Raw genomic sequence first — 23650 nt, 5'->3', positions numbered from 1 at the left:
GTAAGTATGTACTCGTATACACATATTTAGACTGCACCATTTCATTTTAACAACATTTGCAACATCGGAGATACCCTCAAAATTCAGATAATCATTATGGGGGCACTGACCTGCTTCGTAAGCCTTGCAGCCAACAATGATCGCGATGAGAAAAAGAAGCCAGACACTAGAGCGTTGAATCTGGATCTGTACACCGAGCGGCCGCAGCGTCACGTACTCGTCAAAGCGGATGAAAGCACCCTGCAGAGTCTGAGAGCGGCCTTCGAAGGAGTACAGTTCGAGAAGGTGCCCGACGTTGCTAATGGTTAGTTTATATTTCCTTTTGTACTACGTAATGGGGGCTGTAGGCCTAAGTGTATCTCGCCGCGAGATACTGTCGCGCCAATCATGTGCTAGCCCAACTGGGTCCATAAGTTATCTGGCTTATTAAGCTTATTTACGTCCCGGGGCTCAGTTTCCAGATACATTTTAAAATTGTCATTTTAATATTTAATCTGTGAGAATTAAGTGCACACAGCTCTCCTGGAAATGATAGCTTGGTCAACAGTCAGTTAGTAGAAAATAAAAAATCTTTCTTTTTATACATTCTTTGACGCTTCTTTTTCCTCACAGACTCTTACCATCTTTTCATTCTCGAATAAAAATACTTGAGGTAATATTTGTTTCAGCCGTGTTACGCACCGGTCGGGAGAACATGGAAGAGTATAAAAAATATCTAGTGGGGATCGAACTTAACGATATCAGTGCCAAGGTATAATATACCTACCATCAACACAGCCACCCGTACCTGCATGAACGGCAGGCAGCATGTGTTAGAGTGAGATTATGAGCCATCCGTCTTTTGAGCGTTGGCGTCTAGCAGCGCTATGGAAAATGGCGTCACATCGTAGTTGCGCCAACGTTGCGTCGAGCAGCAGCCATAACTAGACGTCGACGCTTGGGAGATACTAGTGTCGTGGGGTGGCTCTATATACGACGAATGCCCATATCTGTTCCCAGGCGCTTTACTCACCATCGCTGCGCCACGCGGCGCCCGTAGCGCTGAACGCGCTGAGCAACGCGCTAGCCGCGCGTTTGACAAGACTCGACGCGCTACGATCGATGGGCGCGCGCACGATCAATGTGCGCTACCATCCTCTGCGCGGCGCCTACGTGCCCTACGATGAAGCTGAACTACTGCAGCCTAAGAAGAACGAAATGATAATGCTATGGAGCAGTTTCACGGCTTTGAGTGAGATTATTTTTAAAAGAGTCGGTAAATTTTCATGCCAAGTGCTTCGTCAAGTATGGAACGTATAGGGATGTAACGGGCCCGACGTCGCGCAGAATGTCGCGCCTGAGCTAGAGTATTATTCCGTTTCACGAAGTATCAGCACATCGTTAACAATATTTGAAATGTGACGTCTCTGAAAACAAGTCTCATATGCAGGGGAGTCAGCTATTTCTGAACCTTACTGTTTAATGGTACCTTTTTTCAGTATTTTGCAGTTATCTGAGCTCGTGCGTCCAATTGCCGTCCATTGAGCGCACGACAGGCACGCGGCACGCCTACATAATGACGGGCACGCCGCGTTGGCTACACTGGGCCGCCTTGTACGCGGGACGTGTCAGCTTTACACTGATCATTGTGTTATTTATCGTCCTGTTCACTTTTGTGTTGGAAAAGGATCACACTTTCAACCAACTCTGCTTCTTAGGTGAGTCTCAGTCACACGTTTGGTTTATCAGTTGCCGTTCTGTGCACTAGGTTGGTCATGCTTGAATTTTTTTTTCCTTTTCTGTTATGGCAAGAAAGTATTGTCAATATCTTTAGTGTAAAAATGTATATTGTGACTTTGGAGTCCATCACGAAGAATGATCTTTTATAAAAGATTATAGATCACGAACCCTCTTAAATATCTACCTAAACCTCGATAGGTTCTCGATAGGATCTTCGCGTGTACACGGTATATTTATAATGACTGAAGTTGTGGTAGCAATTGCGGAGTTTTAATCATCACCTGACGATATAATATGTACAATAAAGTTTAAATAAATATAAATGTTTAAAGTGGCGCTGTTCGTGGTGCTGATGCTGAGTGTCCTGGCGACCCTGGGGCTGGTGTACTTCCTCAGCACGCTGTTCAGCCTAACGACCGCCACAGCCGTGCTCTTCATACTCATCATATTCACCAGTTAGTACCATTCATTTTTGGGTTCCGTGCGGATAAAGGGTAAAAACGGGACCCTATTACTAAGACTCCACTGTCCGTCTGTCTGTCACCAGGCTGTATCTCATGAACCGTGAGTTGAAATTTTCACAGAGTATGTTTTTCAGTTGCCGATATAATAACAAATACTAAAAAGTACGGAACCCTCGGTAGGCGAGTACGACTCGCACTTGTCTTTTATTTTTGAAGTCTACTACCCGCGGCTTCGTATTTTGGCGTAGGTATTCATGTGCTGCATGTAAATTTTAAACCCCAGCATATACAAATGCCAGAAGTGAATGTTTTCTTCCCATCACCAGAAAGCCTACATAACTGAATTTCAATGTTCAATCTAATACTTACTTGTGTGGGCTAAAAGAAGCTGAAAGCTAGTGAAACATCAAACGAGTGTATTAATTAGTCTACTCGAGAAACTGCATGAAAACGGTAAAAAATAGAGATACTACTCCTAAAAATACGTGTTATACCTCATTCGATTCGTCATGATGATTAGAAAAATGTATTCGAAGCGTGTATAAAAGGGGGAAAAGTAGACATTTTTTATTTCCCCAATTATCTCAAAAAGTATTAATATTTAAGAAACCAAAATTAATATTATAAAAGAGGAGGATTTTCAACAAGTTTGTTCATTAACATCCTTCTTTATTAAAAACGAAAAAAATATATAAATAACTAGCGTAAAATTTTGTCGCCTCCTAGAGCCCTTTTCATATACCTACAAGTTTAATAAGATCACGTTATAAAAGTTTTAAAATATTTTGAAGAAATGTGGTAATAGTTATTTGTACAACAAGAGATCAAAGTTTGATATTTCTTCGAGTGCTTATTTTGAGTCCCGTGCAAGCGAAAGATTCTATAATTTAGAATCTTGAGCGTAGTAAGGGATTCAAAAGCGCACGAGATGTAAATAACTTTGATCTCGTGTAGTACACAAAATTGTTCACCCTAAGCAGTGAGAACATACCTAGAGGGACAGAGATAATTAGGGTTTCTGCTCGAGAATTCTCGAGGCGGGAAATCTCGAGAAATTTGTCCTTGGTCGAGACGGGAAATAAAAACTCAATGCCCCGAGAACTCGAGAAATAAATCACATGTAATAAGTAAAAAAAACACGCGTTATACGCGTGTTGTGTCTATAGTGTATTTCTTTAGGTAGTAAAATAAATGTAAACAATGTTTTTTTAACATTTTCAAGTACTTACCTAAAACATTTATTAGTTAACCAAACATATGAAAAACTGCCTTGATCCGTCCTCTAGAGTTAGACCAAGAAAAGACTCTCAGACGTCAATCCTCTATGGAATTATGACGTATAAATAACACTTGCACTGCGCGGGCTATCAAAATCGCTGCAGACTTTTTTGGTTTAACTCTATCATCCCGGCATCAACCGATTTTCTCATGTTTTGAACGACTAACCTCAAATTTCTCAAGAAATCGTCTCGTTTTAGGGCCATGTAGTAGCAAATATTACAAAACTAACTAATACTACAAAATTACTATTGATTAATCAAATTATCGCGATATATTCCTAAGCAAAATAGCACAATTTTAGCTGCTTCATTGTTACGTTGAGTAATTATTAATATTACGTAGGTAGTCAAACTTCTGTAAGGTTTTCACATCGAGTTAAATTGACTTGAATGCTGACTTGAATATTCTTGCTTAAAAAAATACTATAATAATTGTGGTTTGATTACATTTTGTAAAATACCTAAAGAAATACACTACACCATATCACATCTTACGCTTGCTATATTGTCTTTATTGTTCGTTGTTGAATTATTGATTATTAAGTGCAATTTATGGTAACTAAAATTTTACCATTTGTTTGATTATTGATCTCACCTACGACTCCTATGAGTCTGATTTGTAAAAAAGCAAAAAAAAATTAAATAACATGGTGTTTGTTGAAACTTTCAAAATTTCTCGAGATACTCGAGAAACTCGAGAAATCTTGGTCGAGAATTCCCGTGCCTCGAGAAATAAAAAAGGCCGAGAAACCAGAAACCCTAGAGATAATAGAACCCAAGTATATCGAACTTGTATTAGACCCCGCATGTTGAAATGACATTTGACTATTCACTATTTGATTTGGTCACTTGAATGTCATTTTGTCTCACTCAGTGAGCAAAATGCGATTTTGCTCACTGCAAAATGCGATTTTGTCTCACTCAGTGAGCAAAATGCGATTTTGCTCACTGAGTGAGACAAAATGACTCAGTGAGCAAAGTCGCATTTTGCTCACTGTTTTTAAGAAGCAAAGTACCCTTATGGTGCTACTTTCCCGCATTAGTGCGGAAAAGAGCACTTTCCGTGCGTATGTCGAAAGTTTAAAGGGCCATATGTAGGTACCTACTGTAAAACGTTGTACGATACACATCATAGGTAATTCGCAACTTGTGTTGATTAAAAAATTATGAAGTATTAATTACGATTAATTCATCGCCACTGGTTTCGAATTTCCTCTTTTCCGCACTTGTATCGTAAATAACTATTTTAGACGTCTTGAAAAATTTAATGTCACTAATGTCACTATTAAATCGATATTGACGTTATTACGCGTGATGAGATATAAAAATCTAATAAGTTTCTAATAAGTTTTTGGACGCATCATAGAGCGTGTACGGAAAGAGAAGAATCGTGGAATATAAGGGAACAAATACATGCTATGACTCTTCTCTTTCCGCACAGTCTCTAGAAAAAGGTTTTAAAGAGTCATGGTCAGTAGGTATCATTAGTGTCAAGTATATTATATTCATATTTAATTACACAAACGGGTCTACCGCGATAGAATTTCATTGTTTTTACCTTAAATTCCGACGTTTCAACTGAGTTGCACCAGCTGTGGTCACGGACTTGTGTGGACGGATGGTGTGGCGTGGTTTGCTGGGACGTCAGTCTTTCCGTGACCACAGCTGGTGCAACTCAGCTAAAACGTCGGAATTTAAGGTAAAAACAATGAAAGTATATCGCGGTAGACCCGTTTGTGTCATTAAATATGTGTACAAAACGCGAGAGTTTCATATTGTTTTATTGATGTTTCAGCTTTCTTCACTGCTAATGTGAAGGAGTCCGAAAAGTTTTTTTATACGATTATGTACATTCCTTACGTTCTGTTCCCGCCGCACGCCCTAACAATTGGGCTGCTTAAGTCGGCGACCGTGGCACAGGTGAACAGCCACTGCAACTTGAACAGAGGCAGGTGCCCCGAACTGGCTGGGCCCGGGGCGTTTAAAGCGGAGACATGCTGCGGTAAGTTCAATAAATGCTGGCGCATGAACATTCAACAGGATGCCACAAATCGTGTTTAACTCTTAGTGGTGGATCCAGGATTTTGGTTTGGGCAGGGCTTGAACTCAATAGACAATGTTTAGGACTTTGAATTTTACTACGGAGGGAATTGAGCTGCTAGTGACAATTCAGTTACAAACATAAGGTACCTACAGCGCGCAGCGTTCTCTTTTTAGCTGTCAAACTCGAGAACACGATTCGGATATGAATGTTTATTGATTTATATACTTACTTACTTCGCCGGCTCAGCGACCCGAGGCGGATCTTGGCCTCCGACACTAGTTTCCGCCATTCATTCCTATCCAGAGCGATACGACGCCATTCAGCCGCTTTGATGTCACACAGGTCTTTCTGGATCTCATCGATCCATCGCGCAGTACCTAGGCCTTCCGACCGGATGTCTCCCAGTTGGTCGCCCCAAATAATATCTCTTGGCTGCACGATCCTCTCCCATCCTCTCCACATGGCCGAGCCTACGAAGTCGGGCCAAGTCGGGCAGCCTTGCTCTCGCCGATGGTGTTAGACTCGCCCACCAGTTCTCTCACATCTTGTAGGGCCAAACATCTTTCTAAAGATCTTCCTCTCTGCCACCAAGAGCTTATTTTCCGACTTCAGGGTCAACGTCCTAGCTTTGCATCCATGTACCAAGATCGGTCTTATCACGATCTTGTAAACTAATCTTGGTTCTCCTGCTGATGAACTTTGGATTTAGGTACTGATATTGAATTTAAGTGTAATTATATTTGCGTTTTATGTCGATCAGGGTCATCTCCGGGTTCGGAGCCATGGAGCTACTGGTCTATTAGCGACGCGGCCGGCGTCCCGATGCTCGTCCTCGTCTTCCAAGCAGCCGCGTACTTCGTAAGTATTATATCAGCCGACATCCACTAGAATAACTATACAAGTCTGATTAAACTGTATTCTGGCAAATAAACTTATATTTCTATAAAAAAATAACCCCACGGAAATTGTGCCGCGAACTTTTCAACTGTACTGCGCGCATGTTCACAACGTCAAATATTCTAATGCTGCGCAAGAGGTTTGACATATGAAATTTTATTTTAGCCAATAAAAACGTTTAATGACAAAAGACAACTTTTTTTGAATAGCGTAAAATTTTATGGGTATTGGGTACCTAATACTCGCAATAGTAATAATATTCAAAGCTGCGGGCGGGGTAGTATATTTTTTGAAGAAGGGATAACTACAGTGATATATACTTATCAAATACTTATTAAGTGTCAGTCATATAGCATTTATGCGTTATAAAAAATGGTATGGTGTGTTGTATTTCCGTACCTGCGGGCTTAGCAAGGTTATATCATATTGCGCGTGGAATCTACTGTCGTCTTTTAACGATAGTCGTATTTTTATCGTTTTGCTGAACATGGTTACGGGCTACGATAAGAATACCACGTCGATATCGTATAAAGTTATCCACTATCATTCGTAAGTGACCACGATTGTCTATGCCTAGAGTTTATGAAAAATCCATTTAATGCCTGGCTTTATTAAAATGTCGGACGTGTGTCGGACGATGTTTGAAAACGAATAGTTAGTTTTATTACTACACTTCCAAATTGAAAAATGTTTAAATGAGTGACAGCTTTATACAAATTGACTTACATTATAACATGCACGGATAATCGTGTTTTCTCAACTGACAATTCATTTGACATTGACAAGCATCGCGTACGCGCATGATTCAGTGAATTTAGTGAACATACAAACTAAGTCGAAGAAAAATACTGATTTGCTGTGTGAACTAAAGGAAATGCCACCCAAAATGTAAGTTTCTCTAATTTATTTATAGAAAAAGTTATAGTTCGTTTGATCATTAACTGGTTTTGTCATGAATATGTTTAATTTCAGACGATGCTTCGGCGCACAAGAAAATGCTAGCCAAATATATATAACTCAGCATCCCCTGTTCGCCTACACCTACAGGGAGATCCATGAGCCTCTCGGAAGCCAGAGATACAAAATGCAATGCTTCACATTGCACATAACTTCTAAGATCCAGAAGAAAGGATTGAAGATGTAAGTACACCTTTCCTAAACTAAAATCATGAAAATTTTCTGGTGCCTTTTAATATTATTGACACTTATTATCTATTTCTTCTCATTCTATCTATTATGTTCTACTAAGTGACAAAAGTTTGTTAAAAACCTGTTCTATCACTACTATAATTTCAGGAAGTTGATTTGGCAAAAATGATGTGTAAAAGTTACACTACAACACTACCTATGCATACATTTATTCACACTGCATAAAAAGTGCATACGCATTCTAACAAATATTAACATCCTTGAAACCCGTAGACCTCACTTTAAAAAAAAATTTTTTTTTACTCTGTATATTCTAGAAGCTAGTTTTGTAGCAAGAATAAAAGTTTATTGACAAAGAAAAAGACACACTTTATGCCATAAATCTAAGACATAAAGATAAAATATTATTAATAAGTATTTAGTTTTTATGCCTGTTCCGGATGTGAACTCCCGCTCACTTAAACTTTAAGTCCTTCCTCTTTATAACCGTTTTATGTCTAATTGTTTTGCCGTTCAGGCAACCTATCTATGGAATGCACTCCCTCTACCTGTAAGACAAGCCCCAAGAAAATTTGTTTTTTGAGTAGTCATGCTCGGTAGTCATCTGCTAAATGTCTCGTCTAGTGTCTATCATCCCATATACATATTAGTACATTTATTTTTATAACATATATGTATGTTTATGTTAGTATGTATATCTAAGATATACCTATTGCATTTGCTTTTTGATTGGTTTTTGCACCAACCTTTAGTGTTTATATGTGACGTCCCACGGGTAAATGTACCTTATGGCGGTTGGCGCTTACTCTATTAACTATTAACGCCGCTCCAATATTATTGCGGCACTATGCGACGTAAGCGCCAGCCGCCATAAGGTACCTTTTGCCGTGGAACGTCACATATTTGTTTCTATGGTTGACTAGTAGGTGGTAGATAATGCCTTTTGGCATTAAGTTCGCTATTTTTACGTAATTATATATGTTTGTGCAATAAAGTTTATAAAATAAATAAAGTAGCCATACCCACAAGTAACTTACAAATTCCCTGCAAGAGTTAGGCCGGCGCCCCACTGCTGCGCACGCTATGTGCAAGATAGGGAAAGCTGGAAGTTACTCCACCGACAAGTTACTTAGTAACTCTTAAGTTAATGATGATGATCTTCTTTTCCAGGGTCCGTCGGGCCTGGGCATTATGATCATCGGAGGAATCTTCGTCTCCGACTTACAAGAAGGCAGCGCTGCCGAACAGGTGACTGGCAATTGTAATTAAGTAATTGTCATAATATTTGGATAACCGACCTTTATCTTTCTTTTATTTGAGGGAAGATAAAATTCAGATAGATTGAGTGCGATATATATTGTAGAGCAGGGGCCCATTTCTCGGACGGTATTAGGCCGGAGCCCCACTGCTGCGCACGCTATGTACATGACCCACGTTCCTATACAAAATTTCGTGGGCTTGCCCACGGTTTGTATTAAAACGTGGGCCGTGGATGTAGCGTGCGCAGCAGTGGGGCGCCGGCCTTATTCAATACAAATAAATTGTATTAGTACCTATTCTACTAAGATTATAAAATAATATAATACCTACTAGTACAATATTCTTACTTATAATATGTATTATAGGAATACTAGGAACAGTTATGTTAGCACTAAAGCTGGCCATATACATTTGACAGCTAAGTTTGACCCACTTCCCGATTTCCAATTGAGATGAAATTTTGCATACTTACATAACAATATGTAAATCGGATGACAATTGCAATATTATGATGACATGGAGCCTATCTGATGATGGAGATATGAGGTGGCCATGGGAACACTGTGATAAAACAACGCAAACTAATTGTGCTTGGTGTTGTTAGAATGGACTCTGAGTCTGAGTCTTAGTGAGTATTAGTTGCCTGTTGAAAGAAAAGTACAGTCAGCGATAAAAGCTTATACCAAAAATGATATTTTTGCTAAAAACTTATTTATATTGTTAGGGCTTGGGAGTAGAAGCTGGTTTCTTTACTGCTGGCAGCTGGAATATTTTTTTTTGTGTTTGGTAAAATGGTTTATTGTACCTATACCTGACTATGGGAATGATTTTAGCAGCCTATGTAAGTGTGTGGGTATGTTTGTGTCGTATAGAATATCGTGGTACAGAACTACACTTGATACATAATACAACTTTAATAACGGATAAATAATTACTAGAACAAAATTCAATTTATTTTCAATCGATAATTCGGACAACTGTAACATAAAAATCCCCCTGGCTTAAAAACGAGAGCTTTCTAAAAGTGACATTAATTTCACATAATTTGGCAATGAACCGCTGTAAGTACTAGCCTGCGCCTGACCTCATCTAATATAATTTGTTTCTGTTTCAGTCATGACATATTGGAGGCTTGAAAGTGCACATACCCATAAATTGGACGTTAAGCTCAACGAGACCATGCGATGCATCTCAGGCACTATCCGATCTACAACCGCCACTGGCTGCCGGCATTGAGTCACATTGCCCCTCCTCACATCCGACGACTCAAGGCGTTGAAGAGGGAGGCTGAGAATATCACGAATAACCCCACCCTGACCCTGTGCTACAGCTGGGAGCCTGAGCAGCTTTAATATTTCGGATAGGTGGATAGCGGAATAGTCAGCTTCGGCAGCTCGGAGTTGCTGTATATCTGACCCAACTAAAAAACCAAAAGGGTTTGACCTTCCTCGGAAAATCTGGTGCCGCCTGAGAACCGGACACTCATACCCTGGGCCTGTTGAGGACCTGAAGACCGTGACACCTGACTTGGTTGCTTAGCTTGGCAACCTCAAGGCTACACTCTGAATGCCACTTTATTGGAGCATTCCACGAGCTGTCCCGTACAAACGCATTTTATTTCCTGTGTTGGGGCCTTTTTTTTTTCGCCATTTAAAGCAAGCGAATAATTTTCCGTGCATGTTTGACCATTTGTCATAGAAAAGGAAACTCTTATACCTGCAAATCTCCAGAAAATCTGCATTTCTACGGGACAAACGGTAGTCAATTTCATGGAATGCTCCATTGCCAAAACATGATAAGTTGATGGCAGAAAAAATATTAGGAATACAAACCATATACCTACATATAAATTCTATGTTAAGTATGTACTAAGTTATTCTAGGTTAAGTACTAACTTATTGTCTACTCTATACATAGGTAATTACATTTAGCAAGACATGTTGGCCGTGGGTACCAAGCTCAGCATGTGCTAGACTGGCGTCCAGCGCTGGTTTTCAGTTTGGCCCCTTTTTGTTGGAGGTCTGAGAGGAATGTTGATCTTTTCTACACCGTTAAGCATTCTATTTATATTGGAAACGAAACTTATAGATGAGCAGTTATGAAATAGCAATAAATGTGCCCCGGGCGACGTCCAAGGGGGGGCGCCAAAATGGGCTAAAGACTACCTCTCCGCCTTGCCAAAGGCAGCAGGGAAACTTTTGTCAGTCGTATTTACCACCACTGTGAAGTGTGAAATGCGGATGGTAATCTGGCCCACAGCGCAAAGGGAGAAAGACGATCTTTTAGGAACTCTTTTTGCATCGAACTCGATCTTGAAAGACGACGGTAGCGCCCTACCGCCCACCATCCCGTAGTGTGAATACTCTATGCCAGAAACTTCTATCAAGCAGAGGGATATTCGGCGGGAGTTGCTATGCTTTCGTTTTATAAGGCGAGCGGGCCAAGTGCTTCAGAGTTGTGTCCAGTGTTAGCGCGTCTTTTACGTTAGGGGTCTCCTGTCGAAGTTACCATCTTATGGACTGTCCAATAGACTACCTATGCAAGTGGATCGCTAGCCCTTTATCCGGCTGGCGCATATGAGCCGTAGTTGACGGAACCTGATGCTTCAATAGCTGCTGCTGCATATCTGTGACATGTTGTCTATCGACGACATTCATCGATATGTGGACTACTGAGGATTCCTATACACTATACATGATGGCTAAAAAATAATTACATTCCCGTTGCCAGGGAGGTTTTGGGATTATACTGAGCAACTTTTGCTACGGGACCAACCTCGAAATCGCGAAAAAAAGAGTTTACCCTCCCATAGACTTTCGACCAGCCAAAACGTATGAAACAGCCAAATTTTTTTCGCGACTTAGGGGTTGGTCCCATTTCGTTAGTTCATTTCGTTTCGGAGAGGGGGGGGGGGGGCGCAAATTTGGGGCCTGCCCCGGGCGCCATATCCTCTAGCTACGCCACTGCCCTCGCTCCGAGACGTTCCTGGTACAAAAGCTGTTCATAGTAATCCAGCGATAAAGCTGCTGGCATGATGGGCACTTTCACACCGGGTACGGCAGTGAATGATTTGTTTGTACACCTACATTTAATGTGTAAATAAACTTTGTTTAATTTTTTGGCAATAGTTGTTTTATTTACGCATTTATAATATTCTCTCTAGCACAGAGCCGAAATTGTTAACTTATCTATAGAGTTTAGTAAACAAAAAAAGACTTGACAACACCACAAGTGACGAGAATTGTCATTCTTGTATCTACCTAAATGGAATTTAACATAGTTTTTAATATTCAACATTAGTTATTGGCGTATTGAGTCTGACCGCAGTTATAGTCACTAAAGTAGACTTATTAGCATAATAGAGCATTTAGGAATATTTTTATTTGACCTTTTGACCGCCAGACTCACTAGACGTGTCGTTAAGACGCGCCTTTTCATACAAACGTAGTCCACATTTTTCTCTCTGGATAATAACATTAAATATTTTGATACAATTTGTTGTATATCATATCAACATCAACTACAGCCATGCCCCTACATTTGTTCTTTTTTTTTTTTATTTTAATTATTATAAGAGTTAGGAGCATTTAAAAATTTGTATGAAATCTGTCTTCCGCTCCTAATTTTTACAATAATCAAAAATTCGAACGTAGGGGCATAGCTTTATGGTTAATATACATTAAATTATGTAAAAATATTTTCCATAATGTCAATATCCAGAGAGGAAAATGAGGACTACGTTTGTATGGAGAAGCGGAAGCGGCCATCTCCCTTTCCTCTTAAGTAAGAACGTGCCTAAAATGTTTTTATTACCTATGCTTTCATTGTACTATACTGCATATGAGTCGGATTTTACGTTTAGAAGCTATATATCACAAATTTTGTACGCATAAGGCTAAAATGAAAAATAAGAATAAATGACACCTACATTGAAGCATGCCCGGGAATGGTGTTCTGTGTGAAGATTATCCGTCTTGAATGTTTACTAGTCTCTACTTGTATAGAAATATAGGTAAATTAGGTAGGTATTTGTGTGATAGTAAAACATAGTAATAGGCGAAATATGTATTTATTAAGCTTATTAAGAGCCGGTTTTGTGTATGCTTGCATGCTTAGGAAGTTTTTTAGGAGCGTCTTCTCTAATTTCTCCCTTGATCCACGAGACGTTTTCTGGAAGAAAAAGAAGGAAATAAGTAAAAGTAGGTTCATGTGGCAGCGATGGAGTAAGTATTTTCACATGAGTGCAGTCTAGTGCACTCAAGATATATACTAAACAATCGCCAGGAATAATATCCATTAAACAAGGCAGCACATTAGAACTAGGTGCCTTAGTTAAACCTAATAAGTATTGCATTCCCAGATTATATATGCCAGAGATAACTACTTATCATACATAACTATCAAACAATAGGTAGGTACATATCTCAATGCACAATACAGCCGCACTCATACTTATTCAAAAAAGTAAAAGTTACTAAGACATTCCTTGTGGAAAGTCACAGTTTAATACTTAATTCAGTAAGTCAAAAGAACTTACCTTCTGTTTACAGCATCTACAAACTGCTTGAGGTTCAGGCTTACAGTAGTGTGGCCAATCCAGTAAGTAGTGCTCCAATGGACAAGCCATGATCTTGACTAGTCCCACGTTGGTAGTTGCCATCAGCTAGCAGGTGTAACTGTTACACACCAGCAGCTGCTGCTGCTGCTGGTGGTGTAGGTGTGCTGCTGGTGTGGTGTATACTGTTAGAACCTAAAACAAATAAGTACCTAATTAAAGTACCGGCCAATAATATATCACCTCCATGCTTTTACGGTATAACTTTTTTTATATTTGTGAGTGACTTCCACAGCTTTAGGTAGTTTAGTAGTATTCCTTGTCCAGCGATGAGAAAAATTGGTCTATGTAATGATTTTTTCATAGAGGTTTTTTGTTTTAATGTATGGTCAACTTCATTATTTTTAAAGAGCTTTTTTAGTAATATGCTGAGTCTCTTATTGTAGTTCACAGTATTTCAGTATTCATAATATCTTATACAGTGAAACCTGGTTAAGTGGAACCTGGATAAGTGAGAAACCTCTATAGCTGGGACTCATGGTGCGGTCCCGATACTTTAGCACTGAATTACCTCTGTTAGTGAGATAAAACGAACCTCTATAACTGGGATTAGTTGTTGTGATTTTATAGTCAGATTTACCTCTATAATTGAGACAGAGAGTGTATTTTACCTCTTTTACTGAGACTATATTTATAACATTATATTTTCCTAATTGTTTTTTTTGAATTTTATAGAAATTGACCTCTGTATCTGAGATAAAGTCAGTCTATGACCTCTCTAACTTGGACTTTATTGATCAATTTCCGTATTCTTACTAACTCTTAGTCTATCCACTAATTCCGCATTTGCTTAATTGTGTCTAAACGACTTCAAGTTTCATTTAGTTACTTTATGTAGTTAAAACTATCGAAACGAAAGCTGAAATCTTGATAAGTATCACGAATAAACACATTTTCATTTAATAATTTTCTAAGAGGCAATGAAATTCGTATCAAATTTAATTGAAAAAATTTATCATTTGAAAATAGAATCATTCAAAATAAATTTAAAGAAATAATTAATAGACTTAAAAAATATTTAGGGACAAGGATTATTTTACCTTTAAAGATAATTACAAAATACCTTATTAACCACCTCTATAACTGAAATATCCTCTATTCTTACCTCTATTAATGGGACCCTCTGTAAATGAGACAGAAATTTATTTGTACCTGGCTAACTGAGAGCCTGGATAAGTGGAATACCTCTTTAAGTGAGACAAATCTGCTCGTCCCTTGAAGTCTCACTTATCCAGGTTTCACTGTACCTTTAAACGAGCAATTCTTGTATATTTATTTATTTATATGTATATATATTTCGGGGATATCGGAAACGGCTCCAACGATTTCGATGAAATTTGCTATATGGGGGTTTTCGGGGGCGAAAAATCAATTTAGCTAGGTCTCATCTCTGGAAAAACACGCATTTTTGAGTTTTTATATGTTTTCCGAGCAAAGCTCGGTCTCTCAGATATTATTTATATAAAATGACTAGTAAAATATGAAATCTACAAACTAACCTACTACAAGTTCATACAAAAACACACAAAGGTGATATGTTATTGACCGGTACTGTAAATCTAATTTTGTCAAGTAGATTTTCCCCCTTAGGTTCGGAGGTTAGGATATGAATGTTGAAGTAAATAGTAGCTTAAGTAACCTCTGTTAGTAGGTTAGTAGCATAAGTAAGAGATTGTACAACAGATATCTTAACATACTAACTTTTACATATAATAATGAGGCCGGTACCTAGTATTGAAGAGTTTAGTAGCATTGTCATTAAGACGTCTGTTTTACATAGAATCAATGATTTCAAATATAATAGGGTCTATGCATAGAATACATATTAACTTTATAAGAAACACTGCAATTTTATAGCTTTACCTTTGAGATGTTTTGGTAGGTAACCCATCACCGTTTTGAAGCTCGGCGTTAAATTCGGCACATAAGTAAATGCACTGCACACTCCTTACGCACTCTGTAAATATGCCGAAACTCTTCGTCCGTCATATCAAATGGGCTGCAAGTGTTTCTTAAAGCTGTTTACGATATTTTTCTTCAACAGCAGCCGCGAGTAGGAATAATAAAATTTGACTTCCCTGCGAAGAAAATATTGACAATATTATATACAGCGGAACATTGTAACTAATAACTCTCAATATAATCATAGAAAAACTGATATTTACCTGTAATTTATACCTTAAAATATGATTATTCACTACTTTTGCTTTCACGACAAGGCTTATCGTCATCTAAGAAGCACGTAGTTAAAATTAACTAAGTTGAACTGTCAAAATGGGACAATCTGTCAAATTATCCACATCTTATCCAACGACCATGTTATGCAAATTGTCTTCTATCATCTACCGCTGTCAAATGTGGATAACTCCATATATCGTCTGCAACCATAGTATGGACGATAAAACCGACGATAACGGCCGTTTTATCCACACCTATTGCGTGATAACTACCTTGTCGTACAACCTTGCTAAGCCCGCGGTCAACATTTTATCTCACCTTTGTCTAGTTCACATGCTAAACACAGTGTCGTATTTACTCTTTCTGTTCCTGTGAACCATCAATGTCAAAAAGAAGTAACTACCTAGGGCGACACGTATGCAACCCCATGAGATACAGAGCATTACGGCCGAAAAAATCTGGAATTTCCTGGATTCAACGGTCATTAATAGTGAACTTTAAAAGGCCGTCACAATAGATCACGATCACAATAGGTCGACGTGGCACTCAAAGGCCCACAACACCCAAATAATAATAATACTCGTAGATGCTGACATACCTTTCGGATAACGGCACACTGGAGCGCCTGACGTCCTCGGCAGCTGCTCCGCCGAAGCTACGCTTTAAGGACGCCGCGGTTCAGGCTGAAGCCCTCTACGTCGAGAATACCATTAAACTGCGTGAGTAGTTGAGTATTTCGATTTGTAGCTGGCCCCGACCGCTAATCCATTGTCTAATGTTAAGTAAAACCGCGTGTGCCCCTACCTGCAAAAAAGGGTCGTGTAATTCTAATTGCCACCTGAGCGTGGGCTAGTCCAACGCTCAAAAAACCAATGTACCTAACGATAACGCGCCTTTGTTACGCATCTCGATGACTCATTTTAGACCGGTTCTGTAGCGTTCGACTCGCCACTAAGTAACCGTAGAGGGACCACAGAACTAGTCACAAATTATTTTTCCATTGGTTCATTTTGAATCTTTATTATTGCAATTTCCATAGGAGTTGTAATTCAAAACCGGTTAAAGTGTCCCATTGAAGTGAACCATTTTTATGCAGGTAGAGTCACGTGCGCTTTTACTTAACTCTAGACAAAGGATTAGCCGTCGGGGCCAGCTACAAATCGAAAGACTATAAGTACCTATGTGGAACTGAAAAGGGAAGGTCACTTTATGACCCACTTAGAAATAAAACATGTGCTTCATAATTAATAATATCATGTGATGTGTGTCTTATATGGAGTTCTTGTTGCTTGCTACTTACAGCTAATAATCAGATACCAGACGCTGTCTTGGGTTACAAAGTTCAGAAGAGGTACTCAAAATGCTTAAAGAAGCCATATCAAGCCGTCAAGGGTATCAGCTTTTCTGTCAAGAAAGGTCAGTCCCGTTTTCATGCATTTACGCGGCCGTTAAAAAGTAATTTTAATCATACTCACCGTGCATCTTACTTGCACCAATTAAGTATGTATATAAGCGAAATGCATTGCGAGTATTGCTAGCAAAAGTGAATTTATGCTATTTAAAGCGGGTAATAAGACCTACAATGTGCCCCCTGTGACTCTTTGTGGCACTCCTTTAGCACAAGTGAAGCATTTTAAGTATTTGGGCCACTGGGTCACCGATGACATGTGCGACAATATGGATAGTGAGAGGGAACGCAGAGCGCTGGCTGTGCGCTGCAAAATGCTTGCTCGTAGGTTTGCACGATGTTTTAATGTGCATAAGTCATGTTTTTAATAGAACCTAACGGTGAGACGCTTCTGTACTTTATCGTGGTCTCCAGGAGAGTGCTTCGGCCTGCTTGGAGTGAACGGGGCCGGTAAAACCACGACGTTCAAACTGCTGACGAGAGAGACAGCTGCTACGGGAGGCCAAATCTTCGCCAACGGGTACCGTTCTACTGAGCGCAGCAAAGTACGTGCACCTGAATAAAAAAAAACTGGATCCGACTTAACGATTGGAGATCACTCATAGGGATACCTTTTCGTCAGACACATATTTCTACTATCTTGCTGTTAAAAGGGGAGGTAAATAACGTACTTTCTCTCTGCCTCTCTAAACAGAAAGTATTCGATCGAAACGGTCCCCTCTCGTCCCTTTTTTCAAAGAAAACTATTTTATGTAGAATTGCTAAAGTATACGGAAAATAGTGCCCCCAAGTTTCATACCTGAAGTACAGGTCGATTCACGGAAGCTGGCACGAATGGATTGAACGAAAATTTCATTGTGTGAGTGACACCTGTATACAGTCGGTATACAGTCAGAGCTACCATTTTATTGGTTAATTTAATGTGATACACACATGCATGTTTTAATTCAAATCGTTCGTTCCATTCGTGCCAGTACAGTTCTTGTGAATCGATCTGTAGATGTTGCTGTACAGCGCTGTAAGTTTTTTGGTAGCTAAATTGTTACCCCTTTATTCATAAAGCTTTACGGGCCTGATTTAGTTAAATTATGTTTTATCCCTTTCTAACAAACACATAAAGGCCTGTCCAGACGGGAACAATTTTTCGCCAATCTGATTAAATTGTCTGATCAAATCAGGTGGTGCGGACGTAGGGTTGTAAAAAAACGGTTTTTTTTTCTGACTTGAAAAAAAAACCGTGAAAATAACCGTTTTTTTTTTTGGAGTACGTTTTTTTTTTCAAAAGTATGAAAACTCAAAATTTGCAAGGCAGTTAATACTTTTATACGGTTGTTTTACTTGTTTTAAACTTTATGTTAACCATTAAACCAATTTAATTTAACAACTTTGATTAATAACAACATAAATGAAATCTGTAGTGGTAGTTATCGCAATTTACTGTTGGCAACACCAACGCCTCTCGTCGCCGCATCGGGGAATTCAGGGATTCCCCAAAAATTACTTAGTTTTAAGTTACTTATATATATAAATCACGAAAAACCGTTATTGTGGCATATTTTTGTTCATCTGAAAAAAAGCCGGACAATTTAATCAGATTGGCGAAAAAAACCATGGTACCAGGTTTTTTTTCATGTTTTTTTTTCATAAATTTGAAAAAAAAAACATTTGGTTTTTTTTCTATTTGCAACCCTATGCGGACGCAAACGCCAATTAGGCCACTTTCACCAATTTTAAATATATGCTGATATTTGAGCGCTCTAAATTAAAAAAATGCCCCCAAGCGCGAAATCTAGCGTCACAAATTGGTATTCTTGAGTCCGCAGTCCGCACCCCATTTTATCGATAATATCGGTCATAATCGGCGGTTGAATTCGGCGAGCTAAAGAGGCGTTTGCGTCCACACGGCCTGATTTGATCGGACAATTTAATCAGATTGGCGAAAAATTGTCCCCGTCTGGACACGTGTAAGTCAAAATGACAGAAAAGACAAACGATATAGTTAATTCAGGCCAGTAACGCGTTTATGAATAACGCCCTTAATCTTCAACTTTGATCATCAGTACATGCCCACGTTAAGTTACTGCCCGCAATTCGACGGGGTAGATGGCTTCCTGACGGGTCGTCAGAACCTGACCCTGCTGCTGAAACTACGTGGTCTGAAAGCTCCCGATGCGGCTGCCCTGGCAACTTCCTGGATCAAAGAAGTCGGTTTGTACCTTTTAATTAGAGATGCCACGAATAGTGAATTTGGCCGAATACCGAATACCGAATATTCGGCGCCTCTCTCGGCCGAATACCAAATATTCGGCGACCAAATATTCGGCATGACATGCGAACATTTTGAGTCACAATTATTATGAAAACTGTTCACCAACAAAGCACAACGTTTGCTAAGATTTATATTTTAATGTTGAACAGAATTAATGAATGTAGTTAGGTTAGAGTCAATCAAATCAGACCCATATCATAAATATGTATTTAAAATATTTTGTAATCAACAAATGGTCAATAACGCGCCATCGTATTTAGCTACTTTCCAAGAATACTTTTTAAATATTAAATATACCTAGTTTTGGGCTATTTTTTTGTGTAATTTTTCTTTTTAGGTAGGTGCAATAGATATTCGGTATACGGCCGAATAGTAGGCAACATTCGGCCAAATACCGAATATTCGGCAAAGTGGCCGAATAGGCCGAATACCGAATAGTTGCCGAATATTCGTGGCATCTCTACTTTTAATGCCGCCATTCTTTTATGAGGGCTACAAAGACGAGGAGAAAGAGCTTTTGCCTTGTAGCCCGGGGCCGCAAGATGAATTTGCTTATTTTATTTTATTTACAAATGGCAAGGTTATATGTATCTATAAGTACCATGATCACACGGCGGGCCACATAAAAGTAGAAAAAGGCGGCAAATTTAAAAAATGTAGGCTCCAAGGGTTATCCTCCAGTAGAATATTTGAATTTCGCCCCTTTTTCTACTGGTGTGTTTTCTAGTGGGTTTGCCAGAGTATCGTCCGAAGCGCAAGTATTGATCAGTGTTTAAACTTATTAACGCTTAGAACGCACCGCAGGACTGCGCAGTGACTGCGATTAATTTCTTGCGGTTTTAGAACCGCAAAATGTGTAACGTATACGGCATGCTTCATAAGTGCACGCACTTGCAAGACTAAAACCGCAGTGTGTTCTTAGCCTAAAAGAATAGGGAATATTACGCAACACTCTGCGTAGGGGGAGCGCCACTAGCACTATTTGAGGGCCTACCGAGAAACACGAAAATTAAAATTGTATGTATAAGATGGTTTACAATATGGGCCCGTGCTGCGTTCTGACAGCAGCACATTGCAGTAATACCCCCTAGGTATTTGAAAACTTGATTTCTCGTTCTGGATTTTTGAAGAAAACGAGGATATTTCCTAGTTTGTACCTTTCCACAGACCTGCTTCAGCACGCGGACAAACCCGTGTCATCGTACAGCGGCGGCATGGCGCGGCGCCTGACGGCGGCGGCGGCATTCTGTCAGCCTGCGAAAACCGCCATTCTTGACGAGCCCACAGCCGGCGTGGACCCGGTCGCGCGCCATCACATGGACCAGGCGCTCATGAGCATCAGGAGACAGAAATCTATCATTATCGCCTCACACAGGTACCTACTACACGAAATGGGTCTCGCTGTTTAAACAAACGCTCGATCAAAATTGTGCTCTTCCGCGGTAGACCAAAACCATCTCATGGTTCCAATATTGAACTGCCCCCGACCCAATCGTGAACGTTCGGTACTTCTCTGCAGGTATGCGCCACGCAACAAGAATATCAGATTCCTGCTCATGACATGAGCATAAACGGACACATTTCAGACAACCATAGTGAAACGCTGCCCCGTCTATTGAATTTGCTTTCTCCCGAATCAGTTTTTTTCTACCGGCAGTCTGGACGAGATGGAGACACTGTGCCACCGCATCGCCATCATGTCGGGCGGCGAGTTGCGCGCGCTGGGCTCGGCCGCCGCGCTCAAGATACAACATGCTCAAGGCTACACCGTTGTCTTCAAACTGGCCACCGAGAAGGGTGAGGGACATCGCATAAAAAATTACTTATTACAAAGTACTTACTTACGATCAAGAGTAACTGATGTCGTTTATGTACCTATCCGATCTTTTCAGTCCATAGAATAAACTGGAATGAGATATAGATACATAAAAGCCTTGGCACTACTGGCACTAGAGGCCTTGATAACTTTTGCTTCCGTATTATAGTCCGACAAGAAATTGTAGAAAATTATTGAGGGCCCCACTTCCTACGTAACTGTCACATTTTTGACAATTATTTAGTATGGATTTTTTTTAGTTCCATTATATTTAATTTAATCGCACTTGTATCTATTTCAGGATATAGTGTTTGTTATTTAGGTCAATAAGCAAAAATTTAAAAGTGGCAGATGATGTATAACATTTTTTGATCATATTTGTATTTGACAGTTAATGATGATGTCCTGCTGAACGAGTTTAAGGAACGGCTGAATAGCCACTTCGACTGCGAGCTCAAAGACCAACACCGGGTTAGTTTTATAGATAGAAAGCTTACACTGGATATTGCATTAATTGCCGAGTCGATTTTGTATACAATCAACTCTATATAATCATCTTACCTATAGTTGGGATATAAGACTCTAATTCCCTTCCACTAGCTTTAATCTTTGATGGGGTGCCTACTGGGGCTACACAGAGCGCAGTGTTATTAAATGAGCACAACGGTTATTAACTTCACTAGACGTATAATTAGATAGTAAGTTGATATTACTATTTCTTCAATTATTTTTGTCCACCCAAAAGTTATTTGCAGGAACTGTCATACGGAATACTGATCATTCACCATGTCACATATAGAATATGGTTATTTATATTGACAAGTTTGTTCATGTTTCAGAACATGCTGAGCTACCACGTAAAAACCTCGGTCGGCTACAGCACGCTGTTCACTCTATTAGAGGAGCAGCGAGCAGAGTTCCCGGAATTAGTGGAAGACTACACTGTCTCGGACACCACGCTTGAGGAGGTGTTCCTCATACTGGCTAGAGAGGCTAAAGAGGCCAATCAACCTCCACCTCCACCCTCTGTCTAAAACGTATTACAAGCAAGCTGGCTGGAGGACTACACGATCATTGACACCACGCTTGAGGAGGTATTCCTCATGCTGGCCAGAGAGGCTAAAGAGGCCAATCAACCTCCACCCTCTGTCTAAAACGTATCACACGTCACAACCCAAGCAAGCTGGCTGGAGGACTACACGGCCATCACGGCCATGGACACCACGCTTGAGGAGATGTTCCTCGCGCTGGCTAGAGAGGCTAAAGAGGCCCAGCAATCCCCACCCACTGTCTAAAACATATCACAAGCAAGCTGGCTGGAGGACTACACGGTCATGGACACCACACTTGAGAAGGTGTTCCTCATGCTGGCTAGAGAGGCTAAAGAGGCCCAGCAATCCCCGCCCACTGTCTAAAATGTATCAAGCAAGCTGATGTTCTAACTGCAGTTTGTTGGGGCTGTTTCTTTCTGGTGGTGATAGAGGACTGAGGGCCTACATCGAACGTCGAAGTTTGGTTATTCTGCCTCTATCAGATTAAGAAGAGGCAAATAACGAAATTTCGATTTTCCATGTAGGCCCTCTGCGCTCTTACAAGTTCAAATTGTTTTTATAATGGCAATAACGGTTGTTATGCGTAGTGTTGATAAGTATGATATAACTAATATTATGTCAGAGAATAAACGAATCAAAGTACATAGTTTTTGAAATAAATATATTCAAATTGTTCATGTTGGCCAAAGTGGCCAAATAAGGATACCTATGTACCAATATATTTGGTTACTTTGGCCGCCACTATTGATTTGATGCTGACTGTACCTTTTTATTGTAATACCTTACTTATATGACCGTCTCACTCCGCAACAGCAAGCACTTTCACTGTCCCAATCTGAATTGTCAAATTGTCAAATCGGTCGATTTGATCAGAAATGAAATTGGCGTCAATCTCCAACTTTAGTGTTATGGTGATATTACCCCTCTAAATTGAAAAAATGCCCCAGAACGAAAATACTGGCCTAACAAATCGGTATTCTTGCGTCCGCACCTCATTTTATTATCTGTTATATCGGTCATTATCGACGGTTGAATTCGGCGAGCCAAATTGGCGTTTGCGTCCGCACGTCCTGATTCGATCGGGCAATTTAATCAGAATGGCGAAAAATTGACTAGTCTGGATACGCCTTTAATTCAGTCATTAATAGTTCCTAGTACTCTTTGTTCCTAGTTAGTGCAGTCGGACTTCTCTTACTCTTAGTAGGCTACTTTTTAGGATGCTTACTTACATTAAGTAACATGACGTGTTAAACGCTTAAAACGATTCTCACATTTTTACATGCCTAAAGGTGTAACCGCGTTTAGTAAGAATCTACTTATGCACTATGTAAATTCTTTTTGGGTCCTCTCCGAGGTGCGAATCAGGGGGCCGATTTTTGAATTTCGAGCGTTCGATTTCGTCACTCGAAAATCGGTGGAAAACAGCGAAATGCTATTTTTTGAAATACGAGCGATAGAAATTGGGAATCGAGTGGTATTGATCACTCGTTTTCAATTCT

General features: G+C 39.8%; 1 protein-coding gene across 1 annotated transcript in view; it reads left to right on the top strand.

The window, feature by feature from the left end:
- LOC134798042 (phospholipid-transporting ATPase ABCA3-like) overlaps positions 1-22199 on the top strand; it is a 32936-nt gene extending 10737 nt beyond the window's left edge. Inside the window, exons 10-24 of the mRNA XM_063770371.1 lie at positions 131-275; positions 613-751; positions 1000-1255; positions 1479-1697; positions 2052-2174; positions 5259-5465; positions 6268-6365; positions 16193-16325; positions 16909-17022; positions 17429-17559; positions 19075-19222; positions 20451-20658; positions 20941-21080; positions 21491-21570; positions 21939-22199. Of these exons, the coding sequence (XP_063626441.1) occupies positions 131-275; positions 613-751; positions 1000-1255; positions 1479-1697; positions 2052-2174; positions 5259-5465; positions 6268-6365; positions 16193-16325; positions 16909-17022; positions 17429-17559; positions 19075-19222; positions 20451-20658; positions 20941-21080; positions 21491-21570; positions 21939-22133 (2336 nt within the window). The 3' untranslated portion in view covers positions 22134-22199. The remainder of the gene's footprint in view (positions 1-130; positions 276-612; positions 752-999; positions 1256-1478; positions 1698-2051; positions 2175-5258; positions 5466-6267; positions 6366-16192; positions 16326-16908; positions 17023-17428; positions 17560-19074; positions 19223-20450; positions 20659-20940; positions 21081-21490; positions 21571-21938) is intronic.
- The last annotated feature ends 1451 nt before the right edge of the window (positions 22200-23650 follow it).

This window comes from Cydia splendana, chromosome 16 (assembly GCF_910591565.1).
Source record: "Cydia splendana chromosome 16, ilCydSple1.2, whole genome shotgun sequence".
NCBI lineage: Eukaryota > Metazoa > Arthropoda > Insecta > Lepidoptera > Tortricidae > Cydia > Cydia splendana.
This window is presented reverse-complemented; position numbering and strand designations above follow the sequence as displayed.